A 27367-nucleotide genomic window follows, 5' to 3' on the forward strand; every position below is an offset into this window, starting at 1 on the left:
ACTTTTTTGAAAAACAGGCAATTTCAAAACTTTACTTAACACCTGAGAAAAACAGGCAGTAGATGCTAGAAGCGAAGACGGCCTCCAACCCTGTATTTTCCATTAGTCATGAATCATGATATGAGTATCTGTCTGCATAATGACTTTGTACTGTACGTTGAATAGAAGACTGGCTGAAAGGACAAAGACACTAGTGTTTTTCATTACACTGTGCACACACGCAACGCAGTTCTATTACACATTTTCATTGTCTTCAGCACACACACGGAAAAATAAGAGATGAGGACTGGAGGAATGCAGTGCTGGCACAGCGAAGAACTTCTCGTGTTTACATAGGCCATAACACCAAATGACAGGAACAGCTTTCTCAAGTCCTCCCACTGCCAGCACCGGGGTGTGTGCGCTCACACACACTAATCTCACTTCTAAAACAAGATAAATACAGGGACTTACTTGGTATCCAATCGAATCAGGGGAGTCCATGAAGCATTTTAAATCTGTACTGGTGCACACAGACATTCAGTGACTCACTCAAAAATGTAAATAGTCAGACTACATGCTCAGACATACATGCTCAGACAAGCACACTTGTTGTCTGGCCTCCTACTCCGTTACTGAGATGGAATATTTTCAAAGTTGAAATGGAAAAACCTGGTCCAACACTTCAAAGTTTTGTTAACAAAATTAACCTATGCAGACAGAGACAACAGGACTAAAAACACATGGGACACGTTGTCCAAAGTACCCATGTTAACTGTCAACTTTTGAACCTCCTTAAACCAAGTTAACATTAGAACACTCTTCAGAAAAGTACAAGAATAACTTACTGTGGACAAGTACAATGCCATACAGTAAATGAAGACTGATGCATCTATAGACAGTTCTCTTGTAACGTGTAGCATTTTTTTGTTGACAAATCCATAGCCGTTATTTCCTCATCACTTCCTCCTACGCAGTTACACAAGTTGTCTTAGAAACTAAGGAAACCTATGCTCTTTGGACTTGTGCTGGAACATTAAAGGTGCAATCAGGGATTTGAACATAAATAAAAGTAAAGTAACGAAAGCATTCTCTTACCGTCATGGCCACTGACTGCATGTTGAGGTCGCAGGGCGGCTTGAGGGCCTTGGGCCGCGTGGCGTACCAGTAGGTGGTGAGGGCAGCAAGGGCGCCCACGCCCATCAGGATGTTGGCGGGCAGGCTGTGCATGTACTGGCACACATCCTCTAGCTCTGGGATCCGCAGCTGTCTCAGGAGCTCCTGGGCCTGCATCTCGTCTCTGTTGTCTAGAGAGGAGAATAAAAAAGACATTGTGTAACACTTACATATATGTAGTCTTTGGGCGAAAGAGAAAAAAAAAGTTACGTTTCCATACCAGACACCACCCATCCATCTCCCTTAGCTACCCCCACAATATATAAAATACATAGAACTGCATAGGGGAAGGCAATAATCGCCACAGGATGACTAGTGCCCGGTTCCTTTCTCCCATCCTGCACACTGAGCACATTTGGGGTGACATGTTTGACTGCAAGGAGCTTTGGTTGAGGGCGGAGCTACACTATTATTACCAACATGGGTACAAACTATCTTAACCCCTTGGTTCTGCAAACATTAAAATAGTAGGCACTAGTGAAAATGGTTGGTCCTATTACTCTCAAATGGCTTCCTTTTTGTCCACACTCACCTACAATAACTAGACGTCTGAAAGCGACAGTAATAGTAGGCTTCCTTCAACTCATACAATCTTAGACCAGTGCAGCTGACGGAAATGACAGAGGAAATCACTTGAGCACAGAGCTCTGAGACAGAGCCACACACTTCAAGAGAAATGTAAACAAGACGGGAGAGAAAGGTTTTAGTGCAACACCTCACCAAACCAATGAAGGAAAATATAGCTTCCTTATATTATTTCCCCATCACCATACACTTGACTTGCAAACATAACAAATCCCTTAAGGGAGGCAATCTGACACTCAAAAAACCAATCCTCAACACAGGTTTCTATGACAATATCAGCACACCTCGTTTTAGTGGGGAAGACAGACATGGTGACATTTCCTGTTTGGAGTGTTTTGATAGTGAGCCCACTGGAATCCCCTCTTCCCTGCACACCCTGTATAAACACTTCCTTGAAGTCAGCATTGATCTCATAATACAGCACGGTTTAATTGATCCAAGCAAAGAGGGTGGGATTGATATTCCAGGGCATGAGGCAACATGTGACAACTGTAAGGGGGTGTGGATATTTTCTACAGCATGGATCACCAACAAGAACCATCCGCGGGCCGATTGTTTCTTGAGCGGCTGGTCGGGGACAGGAGCATAAAAACAAATAATTTGTAGACTGCAAATTGACGACAAGAAGCCCAAACAGATAATTTACTAAAACATTTCAAACCTTGCTTACATTTGTATGCAATCTCTATTGTGCTTGGAAATACTTGGGAACAGATTCCAAATTAAAATAGATTCTGGTTTTGTTAAGTCTTATGAGCAAAAAATGAAAATGCAAAAAAAAAAAAAAAAAAAAGATATAAAAATGATTTAACAGTATTACCTTAAAGAAGTATTTTATAGTACAAGGTTCTGAGGCTCTAGTCACTCAGTCGCCACATGGAGACCAGTGTGACCGTCACAGGTCACGGTCTGTGAAAGAGTCACCTCAACATGTTCTCTCAATGTCAACATCTCTTCTGTCAATACAATATTCAGCCAAACTGAATGTTGCATTACTTGTTTATACATCACCTTTTAGCATTAAAACCGTCAAGGGTCTTTAAAACTAAAGACGCCTACACTACTCATTTTAGTTCAATTGTGACAGAATATTTTTTGATGAGCCTGTTGTTCTTAAAAAGCACTTTGTAGGACAGAGGTGTGTTACCATTGGTAACTGCACTACAGTCTCAAAGGGCCTTCATCCTGTCCTCCCATTGCAAATGGCACAATTACAGAAATCAGAGTGAGAGATAGAGAAACAGGAAAGAGTGAATAGGTCGCCCTATGCTCTTTGTCCCCAGACTGCCTGCCACTTGATGACTGAGAATGGTTATTTCAACAGGCAGATGGCTCAATCTTGACTTCCAACAAGTGGCAGTCACATTTAGCCTAAGACATTTTTCAAATATTTTTTTTGTTTTTGCTTTGTTCACATTTGTGAGTCAAAAATAGTGGGAGGAATCATTTCTAATGAAACTTTCATCTAATACTTCACCTGGTTATATGAATGAGTCAAAAAGCAATGCATCACTTGAAATGCAAATCACTTGAAATAGACCTTAAATTGACTTGAAATAAAGATTAAGTCAAATGACAAAGATGCATAAGGGAGAAGATTGTTTGTCCTGAGGTTAAGCCGAGGGCTCGTCAAATTAAACACTTCAGTACACAAATTTCCACCCTTGGTTCAAAAACCTGTTCAGCCTCTTGGCTGCTGCCCATAGGCCTTACATTTGACTTCTCACATACTTCTGTTATTATCCCTCAAGCAATATGTCCCAAGAGGCTTTGTTCTAACTTGATCCCTGCGGTCGATATCAGAACAGTAAAACTTTACACTTGGAAGATAACTTTACGATCAGCAAATAGCTTACACACTGAATAACTAAAATGTGTGATGATGCATAAAGTTTAACAGAATTTGATAATGATAAACAAGGATGAAAGTGTGGCCCATATAGAATGACCAAAATCAATATTGTATGTGTAAAGCCTGTGCCATTGACCAAAATTCTGTTCTAACGAATCATTTTACGTTAAACTTGGCAAATGAGATGACTACACTTGATCAATTCCAAGCATGAATACAATTACTAAAACTCCAGTTCTTTGAAGCTGTAATACTAGGAACTAGGTGGCTAATGCAGAGGTGACAAAAACCCTGTGATTCACATTATGCGACAATCATTGAAAAATAGCCACAAAAAGAAAAAAGTAACTGCTTTTTATCAGTATAGCATATAGTAGAGGTACCTTTACCTTGCATCCCTTAAGTAGTAGCAGTTGCTCCCAGAGGGGACTGAGCTACAGTAGACCTCAGTTCTCACAACTATGAATAGTAGGGCAACGCCCCTTTTCAAACAGGGGGGGGGGGGGGGGTTGCCTAAGCAACTAAAGTCTCAAATCAGAGACTTTGTGTTTACTTATAGCTAAACTGACAGCTTGGGGTTAGTAGCCTAACTTGCTGATATATCTCTGTCAAGTGACAGTGTGCCCTGTTTGTGGTAAGCCATTGGGTACATGTATTTGCTGATGTTTGCTACAACAAGGAGCAGCAACGTTATCACGTTGTAAAGAGTCCATGTTACCGTGGAAATGGACTCAACCACACGTCTCTTGTCTTTAATGCCTGGCCGTCTTCAGTCAGTCACTACATTAGTGCTAGTCATCACTACAGACCCTGGTTTGTTCCCAGGCTGTGTCACAACTGGCCCTGATCGGGAGTCCCATCGGGCGGCGCACAATTGGCCCAGCATCATCCGGGTTAGGGGGGGGGGCAAATAGGACGTCATTGTAAATAAGAATTTGTTCTTAACTGAACTTGCCTAGTTAAAAAGGTTATATATACACTGCTCAAAAAAATAAAAGGGAACACTTAAACACAATGTAACTCCAAGTCAATCACACTTCTGTGAAATCAAACTGTCCACTTAGGAAGCAACACTGATTGACAATAAAATGTCACATGCTGTTGTGCAAATGGAATAGACAAAAGATAGAAATTATAGGCAATTAGCAAGACACCCCCAAAAAAGGAGTGATTCTGCAGGTGGTGACCACAGACCACTTCTCAGTTCCTATGCTTCCTGGCTGATGTTTTGGTCACTTTTGAATGCTGGCGGTGCTTTCACTCTAGTGGTAGCATGAGACGGAGTCTACAACTCACACAAGTGGCTCAGGTAGTGCAGCTCATCCAGGATGGCACATCAATGCGAGCTGTGGCAAAAAGGTTTGTTGCGTCTGTCAGCGTAGTGTCCAGAGCATGGAGGCGCTACCAGGAGACAGGCCAGTACATCAGGAGACGTGGAGGAGGCCGTAGGAGGGCAACAACCCAGCAGCAGGACCGCTACCTCCGCCTTTGTGCAAGGAGGTGCACTGCCAGAGCCGTGCAAAATGCCCTCCAGCAGGCGTCTGCTCAAACGGTCAGAAACAGACTCCATGAGGGTGGTATGAGGGCCCGACGTCCACAGGTGGTGGTTGTGCTTACAGCCCAACACCGTGCAGGACGTTTGGCATTTGCCAGAGAACACCAAGATTGGCAAATTCGCCACTGGCGCCCTGTGCTCTTCACAGATGAAAGCAGGTTCACACTGAGCACGTGACAGAGTCGCCGTGGAGAACGTTCTGCTGCCTGTAACATCCTCCAGCATGACCGGTTTGGCGGTGGGTCAGTCATGGTGTGGGGTGGCATTTCTTTGTGGGGCCGCACAGCCATCCATGTGCTCGCCAGAGGTAGCCTGACTGCCATTAGGTACCGAGATGAGATCCTCAGACCCCTTGTGAGACCATATGCTGACACATGCACATTTGTGGCCTGCTGGAGGTCATTTTGCAGTGGACAGTTTGATTTCACAGAAGTGTGATTGACTTGGAGTTACATTGTGTTTAAGTGTAACCCTTTTATTTTTTTGAGCAGTGTATATATATATATATATATATTATTTTTTTTAATGTATTAAAACGTTTATTTTCATGATGTCTTCATCCATTATCTCCGGTTACACGATTACTGAATTACTGTGTGGCAGCCCTAACCATGAAAGCCCTAATAGATCCCCATCATAGTGATTGAGGATTTAGTCCAGGACGCTAATGGCAGATCCATCACATCTGAAACATGTTAATGACGAAGAATCTAATCTCACGTAAACTGGCCCCGAGGTAGACCATTCCCGGACTGGTAGCTTGGCACACACACACTGCCAGTGACAGGGAAATGGGAGATTGTAACAAGGAAGAGGTAAATGTTGCTGTATTTACAGAACAACCTCCAGATATGGAACACCTTTTAGGTCAAACAAAAATGGTGGAATTCTTAAGTCTAGGGCAAACAAGAAAGAGTTTGTAACTAACCACAGCCGAATGCTCAATATACTTAAAACCATTGACATCTTCCTCTCGGCCCCCATCTTATCATTGTTTCCATACCAACCTGCCCACACTCCTAAGTGTGTGGTATGTGCATACAAGCGTCTGTATATGCATGTATATACAACACACACAAGGCGCATGTGTGCCCTCGTCTCATTCAGCTGGCCGGGGAGAGCAGGGAAAAGGGACACGGCACAGGCGTCACATGGCTTGGCTGGGACTCGTTTCCAGGCTAAAGGTAACCCTCCACTGCTGCTCACCCTCCAGCCAGCCCTTCCATAATAGGCCTGGGAAGATGACAGGCCAATGGCAGCGCTCGGCCACCAATCACCCGACTCAGCCAGAAAACGGAAGTGTGTGGAGAGTGTGGGGGCCACAATCCAGCTGGATTGTGGCCCCTCAAAGCCCAGCTAAAAAGTGATATGTGGTTCAGTCATTTGAGGGCAACTCAAGTGCATGAGTCAGACTAGTTAGGTTTATACAGATAAAAAAAATATATATATATATATATATAAGGGGGGTGGATCAGCTTAATATTGTGGAAAGAATGTTGCTTCCAATGTAATTGTCTGCATCATTTCCAATCCCCCATATTTTTGGGGGTAAATATATATATCCATTCACGTATGCATACATATACATACCTACATAGACATACATACTTTTTTTTAGAGTATACCTTTATTATTCCCCGCAAACCCTACAAAAATATTCTTGGAGATCCCCTGGATATGTGATGTTAAAAGATGGAGTATAACTTATTAGCTACTTTTACTTAGTTTTTCTAACTTACAAAAAGAGAAGAGCGGTTAACCTGAGCCATGTTCAAAATATAAAATTGTAAAAAACAGCCTGGAATTCAGGTTGTTAAATGGTAGGCTATTTTGAAAATGTGCAGGGCACAAACAAGTACTAAAGTTTTGAATACGCTGCAGCAAACAAAGTATGCACATAAAGGACAACTGTAGAGGATAAACAAAGACAGTGTCCAAGAGAAGGGTACTGAACAATAATATAAATGCAAGAGTTAGTCCCATATTTCATGAGCTGAAATAAAAGACAGCAGAAATGTTCTATGCACTTTTATTTCTCTCAAATTATGTGCACAAATTTGTTTACATCCCTGTTAGTGAGCATCCTTTGCCAAGATTATCCATCCACCTGACAGGTGTGGCATATCAAGATGCTGATTAAACAGCATGACCATTACACAGCACCTTGTGCTGGGGACAATAAAAGGCCACTAAAATGTGTCGTTTTGTCACAACACAATGCCACAGATTACAAATTTTGATGGAGCGTGCAATTGGCATGCTGACTGCAGGAATGTCCACCAGCTGTTTCTCTTATGGTTTCTCTACCATAAGCCGCTGCCATAATTTACCCCTTTGTCGTCATATTGGTAGTTACAGTCTGGTCCCATCACTGCAACTCCCGTAAAAACTCAGGAGAGGCGAAGGTCGAGAGCCGCGTGTCCTCTGAAACAACCCGCACACTGCTCCTTGACACAATGCACGCTTAACCCGGAAGCCAGCCACACCAATGTGTCGGAGAAAACTGTACACCTGGCGACCGCGTCAGCATGCAAGCGCCCGCCACAGGAGACACTAGAGCGCGATTGGACAAGGACATCCCGGCTGGCCAAACCCTCCCTAACCCAGATGCTGGGCCAATTGTGTGTCGCCTCATGGTTCTCCTGGTCGCGGCCGGCTGCGACACAGCCCGGTATAGAACCAGGACCTGTTGCAGATATAATTTTAGAGAATTTGGCAGTACATCCAACCGGCCTCAAAAAAATGCAAACCACGAGTAACCAGGCAGGCCCAGGACCTCCACATCCGGCTTCTTCACCAGTGAGATCATCTGAGACCAGTCACTCGGACAGCTGATGAAATTGTGGGTTTTCACAACCGAAGAATTTCTGCACAAACTGTCAGAAACCATCATGGAAGCTCATCGTCCTCACTAGGGTCTTGACCTGACTGTTCTTCAGTGTCGTAACAGACTTCAGTGGGCAAATGCTCCCCTTCGATGGCCACTGGCACGCTGGAGAAGTCACGTCACGGATGAATCCCAGTTACAGCGTGTATGGCGTCATGTGGGCAAGCAGTTTGCTTATGTCAATGTTGTGAACAGTGGGGGTGGGGTTATGATATGGGCAGGCATAAGCTACGGACAATACTGTGACGAAATCCTGAGGCCGATTGTCGTGCCATTCATCTGCCACCGTCACCTCATGTATCAACATAATAATGCATGGTCCCATGTCGCAAGGATCTGTACACCATTCCAGGAAGCTGAAAATGTCCCAGTTCTTCCATACAGATGTGACCCATTGATGTGGGGTTTTAGGCTGGGTTTCTGTACAGCACTTCGAGATATTATCTGATGTACGAAGGGCTATATAAAATAAAATTGAAATTGATTGATGTGTACGGCAGTGTGTTCCAATTAGTTATAATTTTTACCCATTTTTCTCCCCTATTTCGTGATATTCCCTTGGTAGTTACAGTCTTGTCCCATCGCTGAAACACCCCTAAAGACTCGGGAGAGGCGAAGGTTGAGAGCCACGTGTCCTCTGAAACACAACCCTGCTAAGCCACACTGCTCGCTTAACCTGGAAGCCAGCCGCACCATTGTGACGGAGGAAATACCGTACAGCTGGCGACCAAGGTCAGCTTGCAGGCGACCGACCTGCCACAAGGAGTCGCAAGAGCACGATGGGACAAAGAAATCCCGGACGACGCTGGGCCAAATGTGCGCCGCCTCATGGGTCTTCTGGTCACGGCCAGCTGTGCCCCAGCCTGGGATCGAACCCGGTTCTGTTGTGACGCCTTAGACCGCTGCGCCACTCTGGAGGCCCCAATATCCAGCAACTTCGCACAGCCATTGAAGGAGTGGGACAACATGCCACAGTCCACAAACAGCCTGATCAACTCTATGCGAAGGTGTAGTCACACCAGATACTGACTGGTTCTGACCCCCACTTTTTTTTTTTAAGGTATCTGACCAACAGATGCAGATCTGTATTCCCAGTGACGTGAAATAAATACATTTGGCCCTGATCTATGAATTTCAATTGACTGATTTCCTTATACACACACTTTAACTCTGTAAAATCTTTGCAATTGTTGCATTTATATTTTTGTTCAGTTGAGCTGTATAGAATGGTTTCCCCTTTCCATAAAAGTTATGAGTTCACTATGATGTATACAATTCAGAGAAAGCGCTTTCTAGAAAGCGCATATCACAGGGCAATGATACCAGATGACATCACCAATGAGACAAGGACTAAGAGACGATCGATATGTAAATATGCTATGTATAAAAAAAAATGTAGCTGCGAGAAAGAAGTGTGACATCCCATATCTGAAAAGGAGATTACTTGAAACGGTAACGCTTCCTATGAAGCTACTATAAGTGCCTAGATTTCATGCATTGTGGTGCATTATGCAGTATAAGACATGCATTATAAAGATGGAAATGTACAGTATGTCTTACTAAAAAAAAGGAATGATAAAATACTGAACATAACCACAGTTTACACCTCATGTTTCCATCTCACACCCAGTCACAAACTCAGAACTAAAGACACAAAACACAGTGAATGGAATGTCTCCATTGAGTATGCTTATGTTCAGGAATGAGCATATTCTGAACCAAGTCAACTCTCCTACCCCTGAGACAGACCAACAGGTAAAACGACAGGCACCACACCTGGGTTCAAATATATTAACACTTTGAGCATTTGATTGAGTCTGTCTGGAGTGTCAGATGGGCAGGATTTGCAGTTTTGGAGCTTTTCTATTGGTTTATCAAGCCAGGCAGACTCAAACAAGAACAGAAATGTGAAATTATTTTTCAAGTATTTGAAACCCATGTTTAAAAAGGCACGCATACACACCTCTCCAGTCTAGGCTTGCTTCAGATACAATGCCTACCCATTCCCACTCCTAGGCCTGGTCCAGAAACACTTCTAAACCCCTAGTCTTCTAAAGAATTCTTTTAACTTTAAGCTGCACGAATACAGCGTTCAAGCCCAGTTTGTTGTTTACAGTTAGAAATGCCTAGAGGGCTTACTACTGTCACAATACCAGCTAATCCACTTCTAGATATACAGTGTATATACACAATGCAGGCTCAACCTTTACTCTCTTTGGATAATTCATTCCAATAATTTTAAAGTTAACAGCAGGTATTTTGTATGCAAGTTTAAGTATTTTGATATCTTCACAAAATTTACAAAGCATTCTTAAAGTGCACTCAAAAAAAAGTCAAAAACAAAGGACACATTTGCAACAGATCAAATAAGCAGCAAATCATTGAAAGGGGAGATTGCATTTCAACTTAAACATTTTTTTCTTTTTTTAAATAAAATCGTGAAGTTCTGAACCTTGCAATTGCAGATATAAAATCTTATTCAAATAGAGCTCACTTTAGTGAGATAGAAAGACGCAATTCTGAATGTTCTGTAACATTGCACCCTACTGAAAAGCCCCTCTTGAATTCTCAGGACCAAAGCAACCAGACTTCGTCTCAGTGACGTGAAAAAGGCCATCAATTGGAGGAAAACATCAGCAGCACCATCCCTGTAGCATATTGATTCCCTCCTGAATTAGCACAGTATGGATACTCTAGCCTAGTGCAACAACCTTTGGCATACAGAAATACCCCTCAACTCACAATTTTTATTTTACTGCTGCTCTTGAATTACTTTTTACTTTCTTATTCAGATTTTTTTTACCTGCATTGTTTGGTTAAGGTCTCGTAAGTGAGCATTTTACTGTAAGGTCTTCACCTGTTGTACTATTCAGTTATTGAATAGGTTGTGTGTGCACACGTGTGTGTTGTGATTTGTTAAGTGCTGATGCCTCATTGATAATTCAACAGCGTTAGCTACAAATAGCCCTGGAGGATGTTGTAGTAAAGGGGCAGGGGGGGGGGGGGGGGGGGGGTCGTAAATCTATTCATACAAAGTTGTTAACATATGACACACGTTGGGGAAGCATAACAGATTGACCTCCCTGCTCCCTTGCAGTGAAATAAATCTAGACTAGCGTGACTGAGGTGGCTAGCTATGGACAGTGTAGGGTGGGTGGGTGGGTGGGGTTGGAGGTAACTGACAAGGGAACAATCCGCGATAATTAGCCCCACAAGGACACAGTCTCATCTCTCACCCTCAATCCCCACTCCGCTTTGGACACAAAGGTGACTTGTGGGGAGGGCTGCTTTCAGGACACCAGGTGACCCCTGAGAGGAAATCAACAACACTCGGACACATGTCCTCACTGTACAGGGTCATATAGAGTTGGGACATTGGGGAGGGAGAGGGGTGAAGTGGAGCCAAGGTTGTCCGCAATGCAGGTATGGCTTGGTGACTGCAGCCTCCCTCTCAGCCCTGTCAACAGGACCTAATGACAGTTAGTAGTCTGGTAAGATGGCTTCAAAATTAGAACCTACCTACCCCTAGCCAGGTCCCAGATCTGTTAGTGCCGTCTCGCCAACTCTTATGGTCATGCATAACCGTAGCCATATAGCACAAACATATGGGACCAGGCTTTCCTAACCATACCCTGCCAAGATTCCATGAGGCCCGGACCATCACTCTGCACTGCAGAGTCAACCACTGTTAGTACTGATGGTGCCACGGACTGCTGATAACCACCACAGTTTTGAATTTTGGGATATGAGCCCCCAAAACAAAAAGTATAATCGTTTTATTTGCAAAGATTCATCACTCCCATTTACAAACAAAACCAGGGTCATCACATTTACAGATTGCACCTAATAATCTGAGTCTGGGCTATGAATCCTAAAAACATGGCACAGGACAATTTCAAAAAGTAATACGTCAGACCCAACTTTCACCTAGTTTAATTTTAAACTGCATGTGCGTTTGTCAAAAAGCCATTTATAACCATGATCATTAAGAGAATACTAGCTTTCTCTACATCTAGCTTCATAAACAAAGCGTCAAACCTGCTGTCTTAACATTCAAATAAAATGTAGGGGTGCAAAGGTTTACAAAATCCATGTGTCGGTTCATTAATCGTTTGTGTCACGGTTCGGTTGATACCTCGGTTCAAAAATACTTAGTGTTACAGGATACAATTTGGCATCCAGTAGTGAAGAGCTCCAAATATTTTATTTATAAAGCCATTTTTTACATCAACAGTTCTTTCCAGCACTCTGGCTACGGTTAGGCATAACCGAAAATAACTTCTGGACATCAGAACAGCGATTGCTCACTTTGAACTGGAAGAATCATTTTTCTTTAACGAGTCCGATGGGAAGGATATACTGCTTTCCTAGGAGCAGGCCCAAGTCCCTGCCATTCGCGTGAAGAAAAGGGGGGGGGGGGGGGGGGGGGGGGGGGGCGGAGGTCAGGCTTCCTTCTGAGAATTCGTAGGTGAGAGTACACGCCCACTGCCAACCGTTCTATTTGCCATCGTGCAATCATTGGAAAATAAAATCGATGACGTATGATCAAGACTATCCTACCAACGGGACATTTAAAAACTGTAATATCTTATGTTTCACTGAGTCATGGCTGAACGACGACACGGATAGAGCTGGCATGATTTTCCATGCACCGGCAGAACAGAGAAGCTACGTCTGGTAAGACGAGGGGTGGGGCTGTGTCCCCATTTGTCAATAACAGCTAGTGTCTAATATTAAAGAAGTCTCCAGGTATTGCTCGCCTGAGGTAGAGTACCTTATCATAAGCTAGAGACCACACTATCTACCAAGAGAGTTCTCATCTATATTATTAGTAGCCATCCATTTACCACCACATACCGATGCTGGCACTAAGACCACACTCAACCAACTCTATAAAAGGACATAAGCAAACAAAGAAAATGCTCATCCAACAGTGGCGCTCCTAGTGGCCAGGAACTTTAATGCTGGCAAACTTAAATCCGTTTTACCTCATTCTACCAGCATGTCACATATGCAACCGAGGGGGGGGGGGGTTACATTTTTTTAAATAAATAAAATAAACTCTAGACCACCTTTACTCCACACACAAAGCTCTCCCACACCCACCATTTGGCATATCTGACCATAATTCTATCCTCCCAATTCCTCCTTACAAGCAAAAACTAAAGCAGGAAGTACCAATGACTCGCACAATACAGAAGTGGTCAGATGACGCGGATGCTAGGCTATAGGACGGTTTTGCTAGCAGAGTGGAATATGTTCCGGTATTCATCCAATGGCATTGAGGAGTTTACCACCTCAGTCATCGCTTCAACAATAAGTGCATGGACGACGTCGTGACCGTACGTATATATCCCAACCAGAAGCCATGGATTACAGACAGCATCTGCTTTGAGCTAAAGGCGAGATCTGCCGCTTTCAAGGAGTGGGACACTAATCGGTAAGCTTATAAGAAATCCCGCTATGCCCTCAGACGAACATTCAAACAAGCAAAGCATCAATACAGGACTAAGATTGAATCCTACTACACCGGCTCTGATGCTCATCGGACGTGGCAGGGCTTGAAAATGATTACGGACTACAAAGAGAAACCCAGACGCGAGCTGCCCAGTAACACGAGCTTACCAGACAAGCTAAATGCCTTTTATGCTCGCGTCGAGACAAGCAGCACTGAAGCATGCACGAGAGCACCAGCTGTTCTGGACGACTGTGTGATAACGCTCTCGGTAGCCGATGTGAGCAAGACCTTAAAACAGGTCAACATTCACAAAACCTCTCCATGACCAAGTCTGTAATAGCTACATGTTTCAAGCAGACTACCATAGTCCCTGTGTCCAAGGAAGCGAAGGTAACCTGCCTAAATGATTACCGCCCTGTAGCACTCATGTTGGTAGCCATGAAGTGCTTTGAAAGGCTGGTCATGGCTGACAACAGCATCTTCCCGGATACCTTAGACCCACTCCAATTCGCATACCGCCCCAACAGATCTACAGATGACGCAGTCTCAATTGCACTCCACACTGCCCTTTCCCACCTGGACTGAAGGAACACCTATGTGAGAATGCTGTTCACTGACTACAGCTCAGCATTCAACACCATAGCGCCCACAAAGCTCATCACTAAGCTAAGGGCCCTGGGACTAAACACCTCCCTCTGCAACTGGATCCTGGACCTGACAGGCCACCTCCAGGTGGTAAGGGTAGGCAACAACACGTCTGCCACGCTGATCCTCAACACTGGGGCCCCTCAATGGTGTGTACTTAGTCCCCTACTGTACTCCCGGTTCACCCACGACTGTGGCCAAACACGACTCCAACACCATCATTAAGTTTGCTGAAGACTTAAGTGGTAGGCCTGATCACCGACAACAATGAGACAACCTATAGGGAGGAGTTCAGAGACCGGGCAGTGTGGTGCCAGGACAACAACCTCTCCCTCAGTGTGAGCAAGACAAAGGAGCTGATCGTGGACTACAGGAAAAGGCAGGCCGAACAGGCCCCAATTAACATTGACTGGGCTGAAGTGGAGCGAGTTGAGAGTTTCAAGTTCCTTGGTGTCCACATCACCAATGAACTATCATGGACCAAACACACCAAGACAGTCGTGAAGAGGGCACGACAAAGCCTATTCCCACTCAGGAGAATTATAAGATTTGGCAAAGGTTCCCAGATCCTCAAAGTTCTACAGCTGCACCATCTAGAGCATCCTGACCAGTTGCGTCACCGCCTGGTATGGCAACTGCTCAACATCTTACCGTAAGGCGCTACAGAGGGTAGTGCGTATGGCCCAGTACATCACTGGGGCCAAGCTTCCTGCCATCGAGGACAAATATAATAAGCTGTGTCAGAGGAAAGCCCCAAAAATTGTCAGAGACTCTAGTCACAGACTTTCTCTGCTACCGCACAGCAAGCGGTACAGAAGCACCAAGTCTAGGACCAAAAGGCTCCTTAACAGCTTTTACCACTAAGCCATAAGACTGCTGAAAATTAATAAAATGGCCACCGGACTATTTACATTGACCCACCTCCATTTATTTTGCACACTGCTGCTACTCGCTGTTTATCATCTATGCAGTCACTTCACCCCTACCTACATGTACAAATTACCTCGACTAACCTCTACCCCCACACATTGACTCAGTACCGGTACCCCCTGTAATATAGCCTCGTTATTGTATTGTGTTACTTTTTACTCTAGTTTATTTGGTAGATATTTTCTTAACTATTCTTGAACTGAACTGTTGGTTAAGGGCTTGTAAGTAAGCATTTCACATTAAGGTCTACACTTTACCGTATACACTGTATTCGGCACGTGACAAATTAAGTTCTGATCCTACTGTGGCTATACATTGTCATTTTATTTTTATAGGGACTATAGAATAGTTTTTTCTTCCCGCAAACATTTTAACCACCACACCATTATACTGAAATGCTACAAACTCAAAACGATTTAACCATCGATGGAAAGTATTAAATACCCTTAATCTCATCAGCTTTAGCTCATTTAGCCGTTTAAAAGAGAACGTTTAGCACCAACTTTCCACTCAACAGAATGGAGCTCTCCGCTAATAGTAACCCCTGCCAAAGACAAGCGGAGGAGGCGGATCGCGGCGGAGAGGCAGTGCGCCCTTGGCCCTGTTCCACAGAGTGGGGTGAGAGAGCGCCGTAAACTGTAGTAGAAAATGCTAGATTCTCATGTGAGATACGCCGAACATTTGAGACGACAGAGAGAGAGGACCAAGAGTTTCTCACACCACAAGCCTGTCTTTCCAGATTTCCTTGAATGGCTTGGGATGAATGCTGTCATTGTACTTCAAAGCTGACAGGCCACAAATCCTCCAATGCGCCACATGATAATCACAAGTTTGTAGACTGGAGCAATTGGGCTGTGTGCGTCGCAGCAACTAGGGTTACGGAAATGCATTGTGACTCACTTAAAATGTATGGCAAACAAGGTAACGAGCCATACAACTCCACGCACAAGGACTACTTAATTTACACAGACATTTTTACAAAAATACATTTACTGGAAGAACTGTGCCGATGCAAAGTTTGGTAAAATCCCCTTTAGGTGACCATGTTTTCCATAAACTCTTAAATATCTGCTCCAAATTAAGAATTTAAAAAAATGTCTGCAGAAAGAATGAGGTGTCAGCTATTACAACACCTTGAGTAAAAAATTTTTTTTTAATACAAATAAAATCGCTTTTGTTAAATTGAACCACAGTAAGTGAAGTGGGTCCCTGATCTATACTACACAGAAATTCATTATGATGGCTATGAATGCCATTCTCTTCATGGTGATGTATCCTAAATAGGTACACCAAGCTAGACGTAGGCAATATCCCCCTTTGCATGTGGGTATTATTCTACATATTATGTATTATTTTAATGAGCTCCACTTAACAAAATTGTTGGTCCGTACCAAATCTGTACCAATCTTTGACGTCCAAACTTGTGACTTCTAAGTACAGTTCAATAGAGTAATGCAGAGTATATATATACACAGTACAGCACATAACCGTTGAGTGTAATCCACTTTAGTGTGCTCTAATGGGTTTAGTACTGTACTGTCGAGTATAGTACACTTTACTGTACTCTACTTTTCTTTACTCTACTCTACTGTGCAAACTTGTGAAACAGACATCTAACATTGTTTTAGATTAGGTCCGGTTCAAATCTGAAGCAATCATGGACGTCTATGTTTGGACCAAATGAAGACCGGTCCTGACGACTGTGGACGTTAAAAAAATCAAAGGCCAGGGCGGATTGACCAAATTTCAACGTCCATGGATGTCCGGTGTCGGTCAGTGCTCAGTGGGTGAGGATGCTGGTAAAGTGGAAAGGGGCTCATGGGTAGGGCTGTAGCGGTCATGAAACTTTGTCATGGAAATAACTGCCGGTCTCACGGTAACTGACCGTTAATTAACAAACATGTTTAGCATGTCCTGGCTTCCAGGAACCACTGATGCAGACCGTTGGAACATCCACATTTTAAAAATGCTAGATTCTCATGTGAGATACACTGAACATTTGAGACAGAGAACCACAGTCTACACCATCACAATAAATCCATTATTTATTTTAGGATAGGTCTAAAGAAACTGTAGCCCATTTCAGAAGAACAGAATAGCACATTCTGAGTTTACCTTATGTTAGGCCCTGATCTGCCTGTGGGCTACACTAGTTCATTTAGCAGACAAGGTTTGCTTAGAATTCTGTGGCACTATTTTACAGTATGAGGAATACAATTGAACACAGCTGAAGAAAATAGAAAGGATATTTTCTCCAAATGATTTGAGGGAGTGCGCACATGCGGCTATTCTGTGTTGAGAAATTAACAAAAGAAACAGGTCCTCCTATTGGCTTCATTCAGAGTTATTTATGAAACTTCAGTTGATACAAACGTTAGGCTATACGTTTAGATTTTTTTTATACTTACTAAAGCCTGCATGATGCGACTAATGATGATTTGAAAAAAAGCCACATGAAAGGCATGAGCTCTGCTTCTTGCGCAGGCTGCACACACTTCAGTATCTCATTCACATTTTAACAAGCACTTGATAATATTCTCACCCATCACACTAATATTATTTTAATATGGTCTTTACATATAGCCTATGGATGGATTTTTTTAAACTTAGAATGGCCTACAAAAACAAATGGAATCCGTAGCCTATACTCAAATAGCGAATGTGGTTGTTTTTCATATGCAGGCATAGGCAGCGCATGCATAAGGCTAGAAGAAGCTTTTCCGAAAGTAAATTGAATAAAAATTGCCAAAATTAGCCTAATCCAGTCTATACAGAAGTAAATAAAAACAATCAAAATAGGCTGGCATGATTTGGCCACAGAGAATCATTCAATTATTATTATTATTTTTTTTTTAAATGAACTGTTTTAAATCGTATTGCACACAGGTCGGAAGGAAATGCAGCAGATGCAATTTGGGCAGTTTGTTAAATTGTGGCAGGTCTAGGATAATGGTGTTGATGTGAGCCAGGACCAGCCTTTCAAAGCACTTCACGGCTTCAGATGCGAGGGCTACGGGTCGGTAGTCATTTAGGCAGGTTACCTTAGATTTCTTGGGCACAGGGACTATGGTGGTCTGCTTGAAACAAATTGGTATTACAGACTCGGACAGGGAGAGGTTGAAAAATGTCAGTGAAGGCAAGCCAGCACATGCTCGGAGTACACATCCTGGTAATTCATCTGGCCATGTAGCCTTGTGAATGTTGACCCGTTTAAAAGGTCTTGCTCACATGGCTACGAAGAGCGGGAATCACACAGTCGTCGGGAAACCCTTCCCTTTGTAGTCGGTAATAGTTTGAAAGCCATGCTCCTTGAAAGCAGCAGCTCTACCCTTTAGCTCAGTGCGAATGTTGCCTGTAATCCATGACTTCTGGTTGGGGTATGTACACGGTCACTCTGGGGACGACGTCGTCGATGCACTTATTGATGAAGCCAGTGACTGATGTGTACTCCTCAATGCCATCGGAAAAATCCTGGAACATATTCCAGTCTGTGCTAACCAAACAGTCCTGTAGTTTAGCATTTGCTTCATCTGACCACTTTCTTATTGACCGAGTCACTGGGTCTTCCTTCTTTAATATTCCACCTAGTTTCTCAGAAACGTGGTAATTAACTACAAAAACCATAATCCATTGCTCCCGTTTCTGGCTGACGGAGATGGATCAGACGGGAAGAGGCGAAGCGAGAGTGAAACCTCTCGGCAAAAACTGTCCTAAATAAGCCCAATGCGTTTCATTGGATCTAAGCTTGTTGCCTGCCTTCCCACCTTTGGGACAACGACCCCCATTGTTATGGCGGCAACATGAGCATCTCGTCATTATATACAGATCTCTGGACAGATACACAGACCGCATGAGAGGAATGTACACAACGAAAAAGGGAAAGTATGCCTTATCTACTTTGAACTAGTCAAATGATTGCCAGACATTTCTGAAGCATAGTCTACTTAGGCAGGCTAGCTAAATAGGATGACTAAAGACAGTACAGTATGGGGAGTGAATAGATAAGGTTACGTCTGACTGGCAGACTGTTACTGCCCGAGCAGAGATTAGATTTAATGTTTTAAATGATATTGAAACCGCACAGACCTTTAAAAAAAAAAAAAGCACTAAATCACTCAGAACTACTTTGTGTTCTTCAAACAATGACATCCTCAGGACATTGGATTCTCATAGCAACCGATGGATTCCGATATATTATCAGTGCACAGAAGTCTTTCAAATGATGCCCGAAGAAGAGAAGACAGTGTGTGCTTCTGTGTCTGGACCCTTCTAGAACATGACATTTCCATACAAAATATAGATCTTGTTGTAAAAAAGACAACTTCTCCTTTACGTTGTGTAAACAGTTCAAAGCTGAAGCCTTTGCAAAGCGTCTCAAGTGCAGTAAATCAAGTGTAGAGCTAGACTGTTTACAATACAATTAATTAATAAACTGGTCTTCAGGGTAAATAAGCATTTGAAAAAGGGGCAATCTACAGTTTTAAAAAAACAGCAAAGTCTTCACCCCGCCAGTGTTTTGAGAGTGAGAGATACAGTTGAAGTCAGAAGTTTACATACACCTAAGTCAAATACATTTAAACTCAGTTTCACAATTCCTGACACTTAATCCTAGTAAACAGTCCCTGTCTTAGGTCAGTTAGGATCACCACTTTATTTTAAGAATGTGAAATGTCAGAATAATAGGAGAGAATGATTTATTTCAGCTTTTATTTCTTTCATCACATTAACAGTGGGTCAGAAGTTTACATGCTACCAAATACTAATTGAGTGTATTGCCTTTAAATTGTTTAACTTGGGTCAAACATTTCAGGATGGCCACTCCAAAACCCTCACTTTGTTGTCCTTAAGCCATTTGCCACAACTTTGGAAGTATGCTTGGGGTCATTGACCATTTGGAAGACCCATGTGACCAAGCTTTAACTTCCTAACGTCTTGAGATGTTGCTTCAATATATCCACATAATTGTCCTTCCTCATGATGCAATCTATTTTGTGACGTGCACCAGTCCCTCCTGCAGCAAAGCACCCCCACAACATGATGTTGCCACCCCCGTGCTTCACATTTGGGATGGTGTTCTTCGACTTGCAAGCATCCCCCTTTTTCCTCCAAACCTAATGATGGTAATTATGGCCGAACAGTTCTATATTTGTTTCATCAGACCAGAGGACATTTTTCCAAAAGTATGATCTTTGTTCCCATTTGCAGTTGCAAACCGTAGTCTGGCTTTTTTATGGCGGTTTTGGAGCAGTGGCTTCTTCCTTGCCGAGTGGCCTTTCAGGTTATGTCAAAACAGGACTTGTTTTACTGTGGATAAAGATACTTTTGTACCCGTTTCCTCCAGCATCTTCACAAGGTCCATTGCTGTTGTTCTGGGATTGATTTGCACTTTTCGCACCAAAGCACGTTCATCTCTAGGACACAGAACGCATCTCCTTCCTGAGTGGTATGACGGCTGCATGGTCCCACGGTGTTTATACTTACCTATTGTTTGTACAGATGAACATGGTACCTTCAGGAGTTTGGAAATGGTGCCCAAGGATAAACCAGACTTGTGGAGGTCTACAATTTATTTGAGGTCTTGGCTGATTTCTTTTGATTTTCCCATGATGTCAAGCAAAGAGGCACTGAGTTTGAAGGTAGGCCTTCAAATACATCCACAGGTACACCTCCAATTGACTCAAATGATGTCAATTAGCCTATCAGAAGCTTTTAAAGCCATGACATCCTTTTCTGGAATTTTCCTAGCTGTTTAAAGGCACAGTCAACTTAGTGTATGTAAAATTCTGACCCACTTGAATTGTGCTAGTGAATTATGAGTGAAATAATCTGTCTGTAAACAATTGTTGGAAAAATGACTTGTGTCATGCACAAAGTAGATGTCCTAACAGACCTGCCAAAACTATAGTTTGTTAACAAGAAATTTGTGGAGTGGTTGAAAAACGAGTTTTAATGACTCCGGAGAGATGCATATTCCTGTCGGCGCAACGTACAAAAGAATCGAGGTGGCTGTATTGACTCCGACAGCACATCTCAAAAGCGACAATTTCTGTGAAACAGAGTATGTTACAATCCCTGATGTCTTTCTGGAAAGCAACCCTTGCCCTAATGTCATCTACCTTTGTTATCTAGAGACTGGACATTAGCGAGAAATACACTCAAGTGGTGGGTGTTGTGCGCGCCTTCAAAGTCTGACCAGAAGACCGCTCCGTCTACCTCTTCTCTGGCGGCGTTGTTTTGGGTCAGCCTCTGGAATCATATTAACTGCCCTGGGTAGTCCGGAAAAAGGATCCACTTCGGGAAAGTCCTTTTCCTGGTCGTAGTGCTGATAAGTTGACGCCGCTCTGATATCTAATTCTTCCCGGCTCTATGTAATAACACTTAAGATTTTCTGGGCTAACAATGTAAGAAATAAAACATAAAAAAACAAAATACTGCAAAGTTTCCTAAGGACTAGAAGCAAAGCAGCCCTCTCTGTCGGCACCATATGAACCAGACTTCGTAGCAGAATACCTTTGTAATATATAGTAAAAGGCGTGTGAAGATCTTCTGTAGAAGTTGCCACATGGTTGTCAGTCAACACATCTGTTCATATCTGCATTTGACATGAATCCAAATACATGAATGCATGCTACTAAAGGAAGGTTGTATAGGGGTTGGTTTCAGACCAGATCTAGGAGCTTTTAGGCAACAAAAAAAAGGTGGGATTGGGAACGGGAACCAGGCAACAGGTGGCACACAGCCTGGCTGGATGATGAATGGGTGTAAACAGGAACCGGTTCAGGATGGTGCAACGTTACAGAAACTTTCATATAGAAAAGCATTGAGTAGAACAGATATGGTTGTCTGTCTTGTAGAATAAGAAACCATGTTACCTGTATTTGTTACACTATCTGCGACGTTGAACATTTCACCTCACTGAAACACATCCCTGGTGACCCCTTCCATGTGTTCCATAAGCGCCAGCTGCTAGTCAACTAACTGCCTACTTGTGGCATCAACTTAATTGCCTAACAAATTGGGGTGCATCAGATGCAACCAAATCTGATTTTGAAGGGCAAACATTTTCAGGGGGGCATGCCACCACTCCCCCTTAGCTGGCAACTTTTTTTTTAATAATGCGGACTACCCTAGATTGTCAGGAACACACTGCCCCTGGGGGTTGTAGTCAATAAGACACATTCACCTTTCACCTAAAAACCAGACTGTCTTCAACAGCAGTACTGTAATATACTGACAAAATATTATCTCCTTTGTAGTATATGAACAATGCAACTCCATATGATAACCACATGGCAGACCAATCCAGTGAAATAAAGGGTTCGCATCTCAAGTATATTGTCAACAGGAGAGGCCGTTAAAAACCAGCGCACTCAGTAAGTCAATGTCAAAAACAGACTCCAGGCAACATTCCACGCAATTCCTCGAATGTGGTTGTCTGCTGTACCACATTGTGCCAGGTATAGGCCTAGCTTATAACGTCAAATGTTCTGGTGTTCTATCCAACCAAGTTTCAAAGGCACCGTCATTATTTGAACTTGGGCCTAATATGTAGGCTACAACCATTGGTAACAAGTGTATGTCTTTGAAATAGCTGTGAACTTGCAGCCACCCTGAGCTGGTCTGGGCAGGGTTAAGAAAGTGTGCATTACAGATTTCTGGCAAAGAACATTGACGATTTAGTAACACCAACAGGTCTAAATTCTGCCACCTGTACTAAGCTTAATAACACTTATGAATGAACTATTTAGCAAGAGCAAAAATAAACCTTCATTTGAAAAGGTCACCAAGACCGGAGTAGGCCAAATGCAGCATTAATATGCTCCAAGATACTCATTGCAATTTCAACAGAACCTGATCACTTAAACGGGTATCACACTTTCCCTTTAAATGCAACGTGATAAAAATGACTTAATCCCAAAATAAAATCAAAAGTATTAACATTAAGGAGTAGCCTATCATTTTTGCTTTACTAATGGAAATATTATTTTATATTGCTTGTTTAAATAAATGGTTTTAAAAAGCATAAGAGTATTTTTCGACAATCACTGATAGCAACTCAGCAAACTGTCTCGATACAAATGACAACGCGGGGGATGCCGCGACATGAGTTTGACAATGGATACATTGTCTCCTTTTAAACTTGTATTACAATATTAGCTAATTAACTAACGGCGTCATTCGGGCTCTTTTCACAAGTCCTAAAAGCGCTCATCACACTAATAAACGTTTCGAAACAAAGTTGAGTGTCGCACAAACGTACCATTTCCTCATACGACCTTTTTCTTCAACCTCTTCCACTCGACTGCCTTGGAAATGTCGTGTTTACAATTTGCGGTCGCAAGAAGTTAATATAGCTTACAAGGAATAAAAAGTTACACAGCACATAGATATTTTTATGGACTGCGTGTTGATTCACCAAGCACGCTACGGAATAGGGAACGCCTGTAAAAGATAACTATTGTTTTCGTGATGTTTCGAGTATAGGCCTACGTCTTAAAATCCGTATTCTATCCAGCCTGCGATATCACGTCATCTCTATTGATAATATGATGGATGTTATCTACATTTAAAACGAATGAATCCACCAGACATCTACACCTTTTGAAAATTTAGCGATATATGGTGACTGATGGTTTTTTAAATGACCCAGTTATCAATGTTATTGCGCAAACAAACACAATCATGTATTCATTATTTTTACAAAGTTATTGAGCACAAACCTGGAACAATATAATTGCATAAAGTTAAACATCCAACAAACCTGTGTCAAGCAGGCTCCTAGGCGTGAACCATTCAGAATCTTTAAAGGGGATGTGGCGCTCAACAGTGCATCTCACATATATTTTCAAAGGCGTGTTTTCATTGGTCAATTTCTATTGAACGTTAACGTACACGCACATTTTTTGCACATTCCATCACACTTCATTTACGTCACATTACTCAATACATATTCAATCACCAAAAGAGTTTCAGATCATATTTGATCAAACCACTTGAATTTGTTCATTAAAGTTGCTTCGACTGCAAATTTGTTCAGACAAGTTCAATTTTGTTCCAAGTTCAATTTCAATGCAATCTTTATCAAAGCAATTAATGTAACCTAGGATTATATTACATTTCTTGTTGTTTTTGACAACACAGTTTTGCCACATTATCAGACACTCGCTAAATTTTATCAGCATATCGAATGTGCGACCCGGGCTGGCAAAATTCTGGATCATTGTTACTCTAACTTCCACGACACATACAAAGCTCTCCCTCGCCTTCCTTTTGGCAAATCGGACCATGACTCCATTTTGTTGCTCCCAGCCTATAGACAGAAACTGAAACAGGAAACGCCCGTGCTCAGGTCTGTTCAACGCTGGTCCGACCAATCTGATTCCACGCTTCAAGATTGCTTCGATCACGTGAACTGGGATATTTTTTTATTTATTTCACCTTTATTTAACCAGGTAGGCCAGTTAAAAACAAGTTCTCATTTGCATCTGCGACCTGGCCAAGATAAATCAAAGCAGTTCGACACATACAACAACACAGATTTACACATGGAATAATCAAACATACAATCAATAATACAGTAGAAAAATCTATATACAGCATGTGCAAATGAGGTAGGATAAGAGAGGTAAGGCAATAAATAGGCAATGGTGGCAAATTAATTACAATATAGCAATTAAACACTGGAATGGTAGGATGTGCAGAAGATGAATGTGCAAGTTAAGACACTGGGGTGCAAAGGAGCAAGATAAATAAATGAATAAAGTATGGGGATGAGGTAGATTGGATGGGCTATTTACAGATGAGCTATGTACAGGTGCAGTGATCTGTGAGCTGCTCTGACAGCTGGTGCTTAAAGCTAGTGAGGGAGGTAAGAGTCTCCAGCTTCAGAGATTTTTGCAGTTCGTTCCAGTCATTGGCAGCAGAGAACTGGAAGGAGAGGCGGCCAAAGGAAGAATTGGCTTTGGGGGTGACCAGTGAGATATACCTGCTGGAGTCCGTGCTCCGGGTGGGTGCTGCTATGGTGACCAGCGAGCTGAGATAAGGCGGGGCTTTACCTAGCAAAGACTTGCAGATGACCTGGAGCCAGTGGGTTTGGCGACGAGTATGAAGCGAGGGCCAGCCAACGAGAGCATACAGGTCGCAGTGTTAGGTAGTATATGGGGCTTTGGTGACAAAAAGGATGGCACTGTGATAGACTGCATCCAGGTTACTGAGTAGAGTATTGGAGGCTATTTTGTAAATGACATCGCCGAAGTCGAGGATCGGTAGGATGGTCAGTTTTACGAGGGTATGTTTGGCAGCATGAGTGAAGGATGCTTTGTTGCGAAATAGGAAGCCGATTCTAGATTTAATTTTGGATTGGAGATGCTTAATGTGAGTCTGGAAGGAGAGTTTACAGTCGAACCAGACACCTAGGTATTTGTAGTTGTCCACATATTCTAAGTCAGAACCGTCCAGAGTAGTGATGCTGGACGGGCGAGCAGGTGTGGGCAGCGGTCGGTTGAAGAGCATGCATTTAGTTTTACTTGCATTTATGAGCAGTTGGAGGCCACGGAAGGAGAGTTGTATGGCATTGAAGCTCATCTGGAGGTTAGTTAACATAGTGTCCAACGAAGGGCCAGAGGTATACAGAATGGTGTCGTCTGCGTAGAGGTGGATCAAAGAATCACCAGCAGCGAGAGCGCCATCATTGATGTATACAGAGAAGAGAGTCGGCCCAGGAATTGAACCCTGTGGCACCCCCATAGAGACTGCCAGAGGTCCGTACAACAGGCCCTCCGATTTGACACACTGAACTCTATCGGAGAAGTAGTTGGTGAACCAAGCGAGGCAATCATTTGAGAAACCAAGGCTGTTGAGTCTGCCAATAAGAATGTTGTGATTGACAGAGTCAAAAGCCTTAGCCAGGTCGATGAATACGGTTGCACAGTAATGTCTCTTATCGATGGCGGTTATGATATCGTTTAGGACCTTGAGCATGGCTGAAGTGCACCCATGACCAGCTCTGAAACCAGATTGCATAGCGGAGAAGGTACGGTGAGATTCGAAATGGTCGGTAATCTGTTTGTTAACTTTGCTTTCAAAGACCTTAAAATGGCAGGGTAGAATAGATATAGGTCTGTAGCAGTTTGGGTGCGGCAGCTTTCCAATCTATGGGAATCTCAGACGATACAAAAGAGAGGTTGAAAAGGCTAAGGTGTGAATTGGGGTTGCAACAATTTTAGCGGATAATTTTAGAAAGAGAGGGTCCAGATTGTCTAGCCCGGCTGATTTGTAGGGGTCCAGATTTTGCAGCTCTTTCAGAACATCAGCTATCTGGATTTGGGTGAATGAGAAGTGGGGGAGGTTTGGGCGAGTTGCTGTGGGGAGCGCAGGGCTGTTGACCGGGGTAGGGGTAGCCAGGTGGAAAGCATGGCCAGCCGTAGAAAAATGCTTATTGAAATTCTCAATTATAGTGGATTTATCGGTAGGGACAGTGTTTCCTAGCCTCAGTGCAGCGGGCAGCTGGGAGGAGGTGCTCTTATTCTCCATGGACTTTACAGTGTCCCAGAACTTTTTTGAATTTGTACTACAGGGTGCAAATTTCTGTTTGAAAAAGCTAGCCTTAGCTTTCCTAACTGCCTGTGTATATCGTTTTCCTAACTTCCCTGAAAAGTTGCATATCACGGGGGCTATTTGATGCTAATGCAGAACGCCACAGGATGTTTTTGTGCTGGTCAAGGGCAGACAGGTCTGGAGTGAACCAAGGGCTATATCTATTCCTAGTTTTTTTTTTAATTGAATGGAGCATGCTTATTTAAGATGGTGAGGAAGGCACTTTTAAAGAATAACCAGGCATCCTCTACTGATGGGCAGAGGTCAATATCCTTCCAGGATACCCGGGCCAGGTCGATTAGAAATGCCTGCTCGCTGAAGTGTTTTAGGGAGTTGACACATTACGGATGCAGGCAATGAGGCAGTGATCGCTGAGATCTTTGTTGAAAACAGCAGAGGTGTATTTGGAGGGCAGGTTGGTTAGGCTGATATCTATGAGGGTGCCCGTGTTTACCGGATTTGGTGTTGTATCTGGTGAGTTCATTGATAATTTGTGTGAGATTGAGGGCATCAAGCTTAGACTGTAGGATGGCCGAGGTGTTAAGCATGTCCCAGTTTAGGTCACCTAGCAGCACAAGCTCTGAAGATAGATGGGGGGCAATCAATTCACATATGGTGTCCAGGGCACAGCTGGGGGCAGAGGGTGGTCTATAGCAAGCGGCAACGGTGAGAGACTTGTTTCTGGAATGGTGGATTTTTAAAAGT

General features: G+C 43.1%; 1 protein-coding gene across 3 annotated transcripts in view; it reads right to left on the minus strand.

Moving 5' to 3' along the window:
* The window catches only part of LOC129841021 (long-chain-fatty-acid--CoA ligase 1-like), a 53653-nt gene extending 29738 nt beyond the window's left edge, over positions 1-23915 (minus strand). The window contains exons 1-2 of one of the 3 annotated variants that reach the window (XM_055909131.1): positions 23829-23915; positions 1078-1286 (exon numbers count right to left, since the gene is read on the minus strand). In XM_055909131.1, coding sequence (XP_055765106.1) covers positions 1078-1272 — 195 coding nt within the window. In that variant the 5' untranslated portion in view covers positions 1273-1286; positions 23829-23915. Of the gene's footprint in view, positions 1-1077; positions 1287-3981; positions 4084-23327; positions 23473-23828 lie in introns of those variants that run through there. The other 2 variants (XM_055909130.1, XM_055909129.1) reach the window with 2 other exon arrangements.
* Positions 23916-27367: the final 3452 nt, after the last annotated feature.

The sequence above is a fragment of the Salvelinus fontinalis genome, chromosome 42 (genome assembly GCF_029448725.1).
Source record: "Salvelinus fontinalis isolate EN_2023a chromosome 42, ASM2944872v1, whole genome shotgun sequence".
Classification (NCBI taxonomy): Eukaryota; Metazoa; Chordata; class Actinopteri; order Salmoniformes; family Salmonidae; genus Salvelinus; species Salvelinus fontinalis.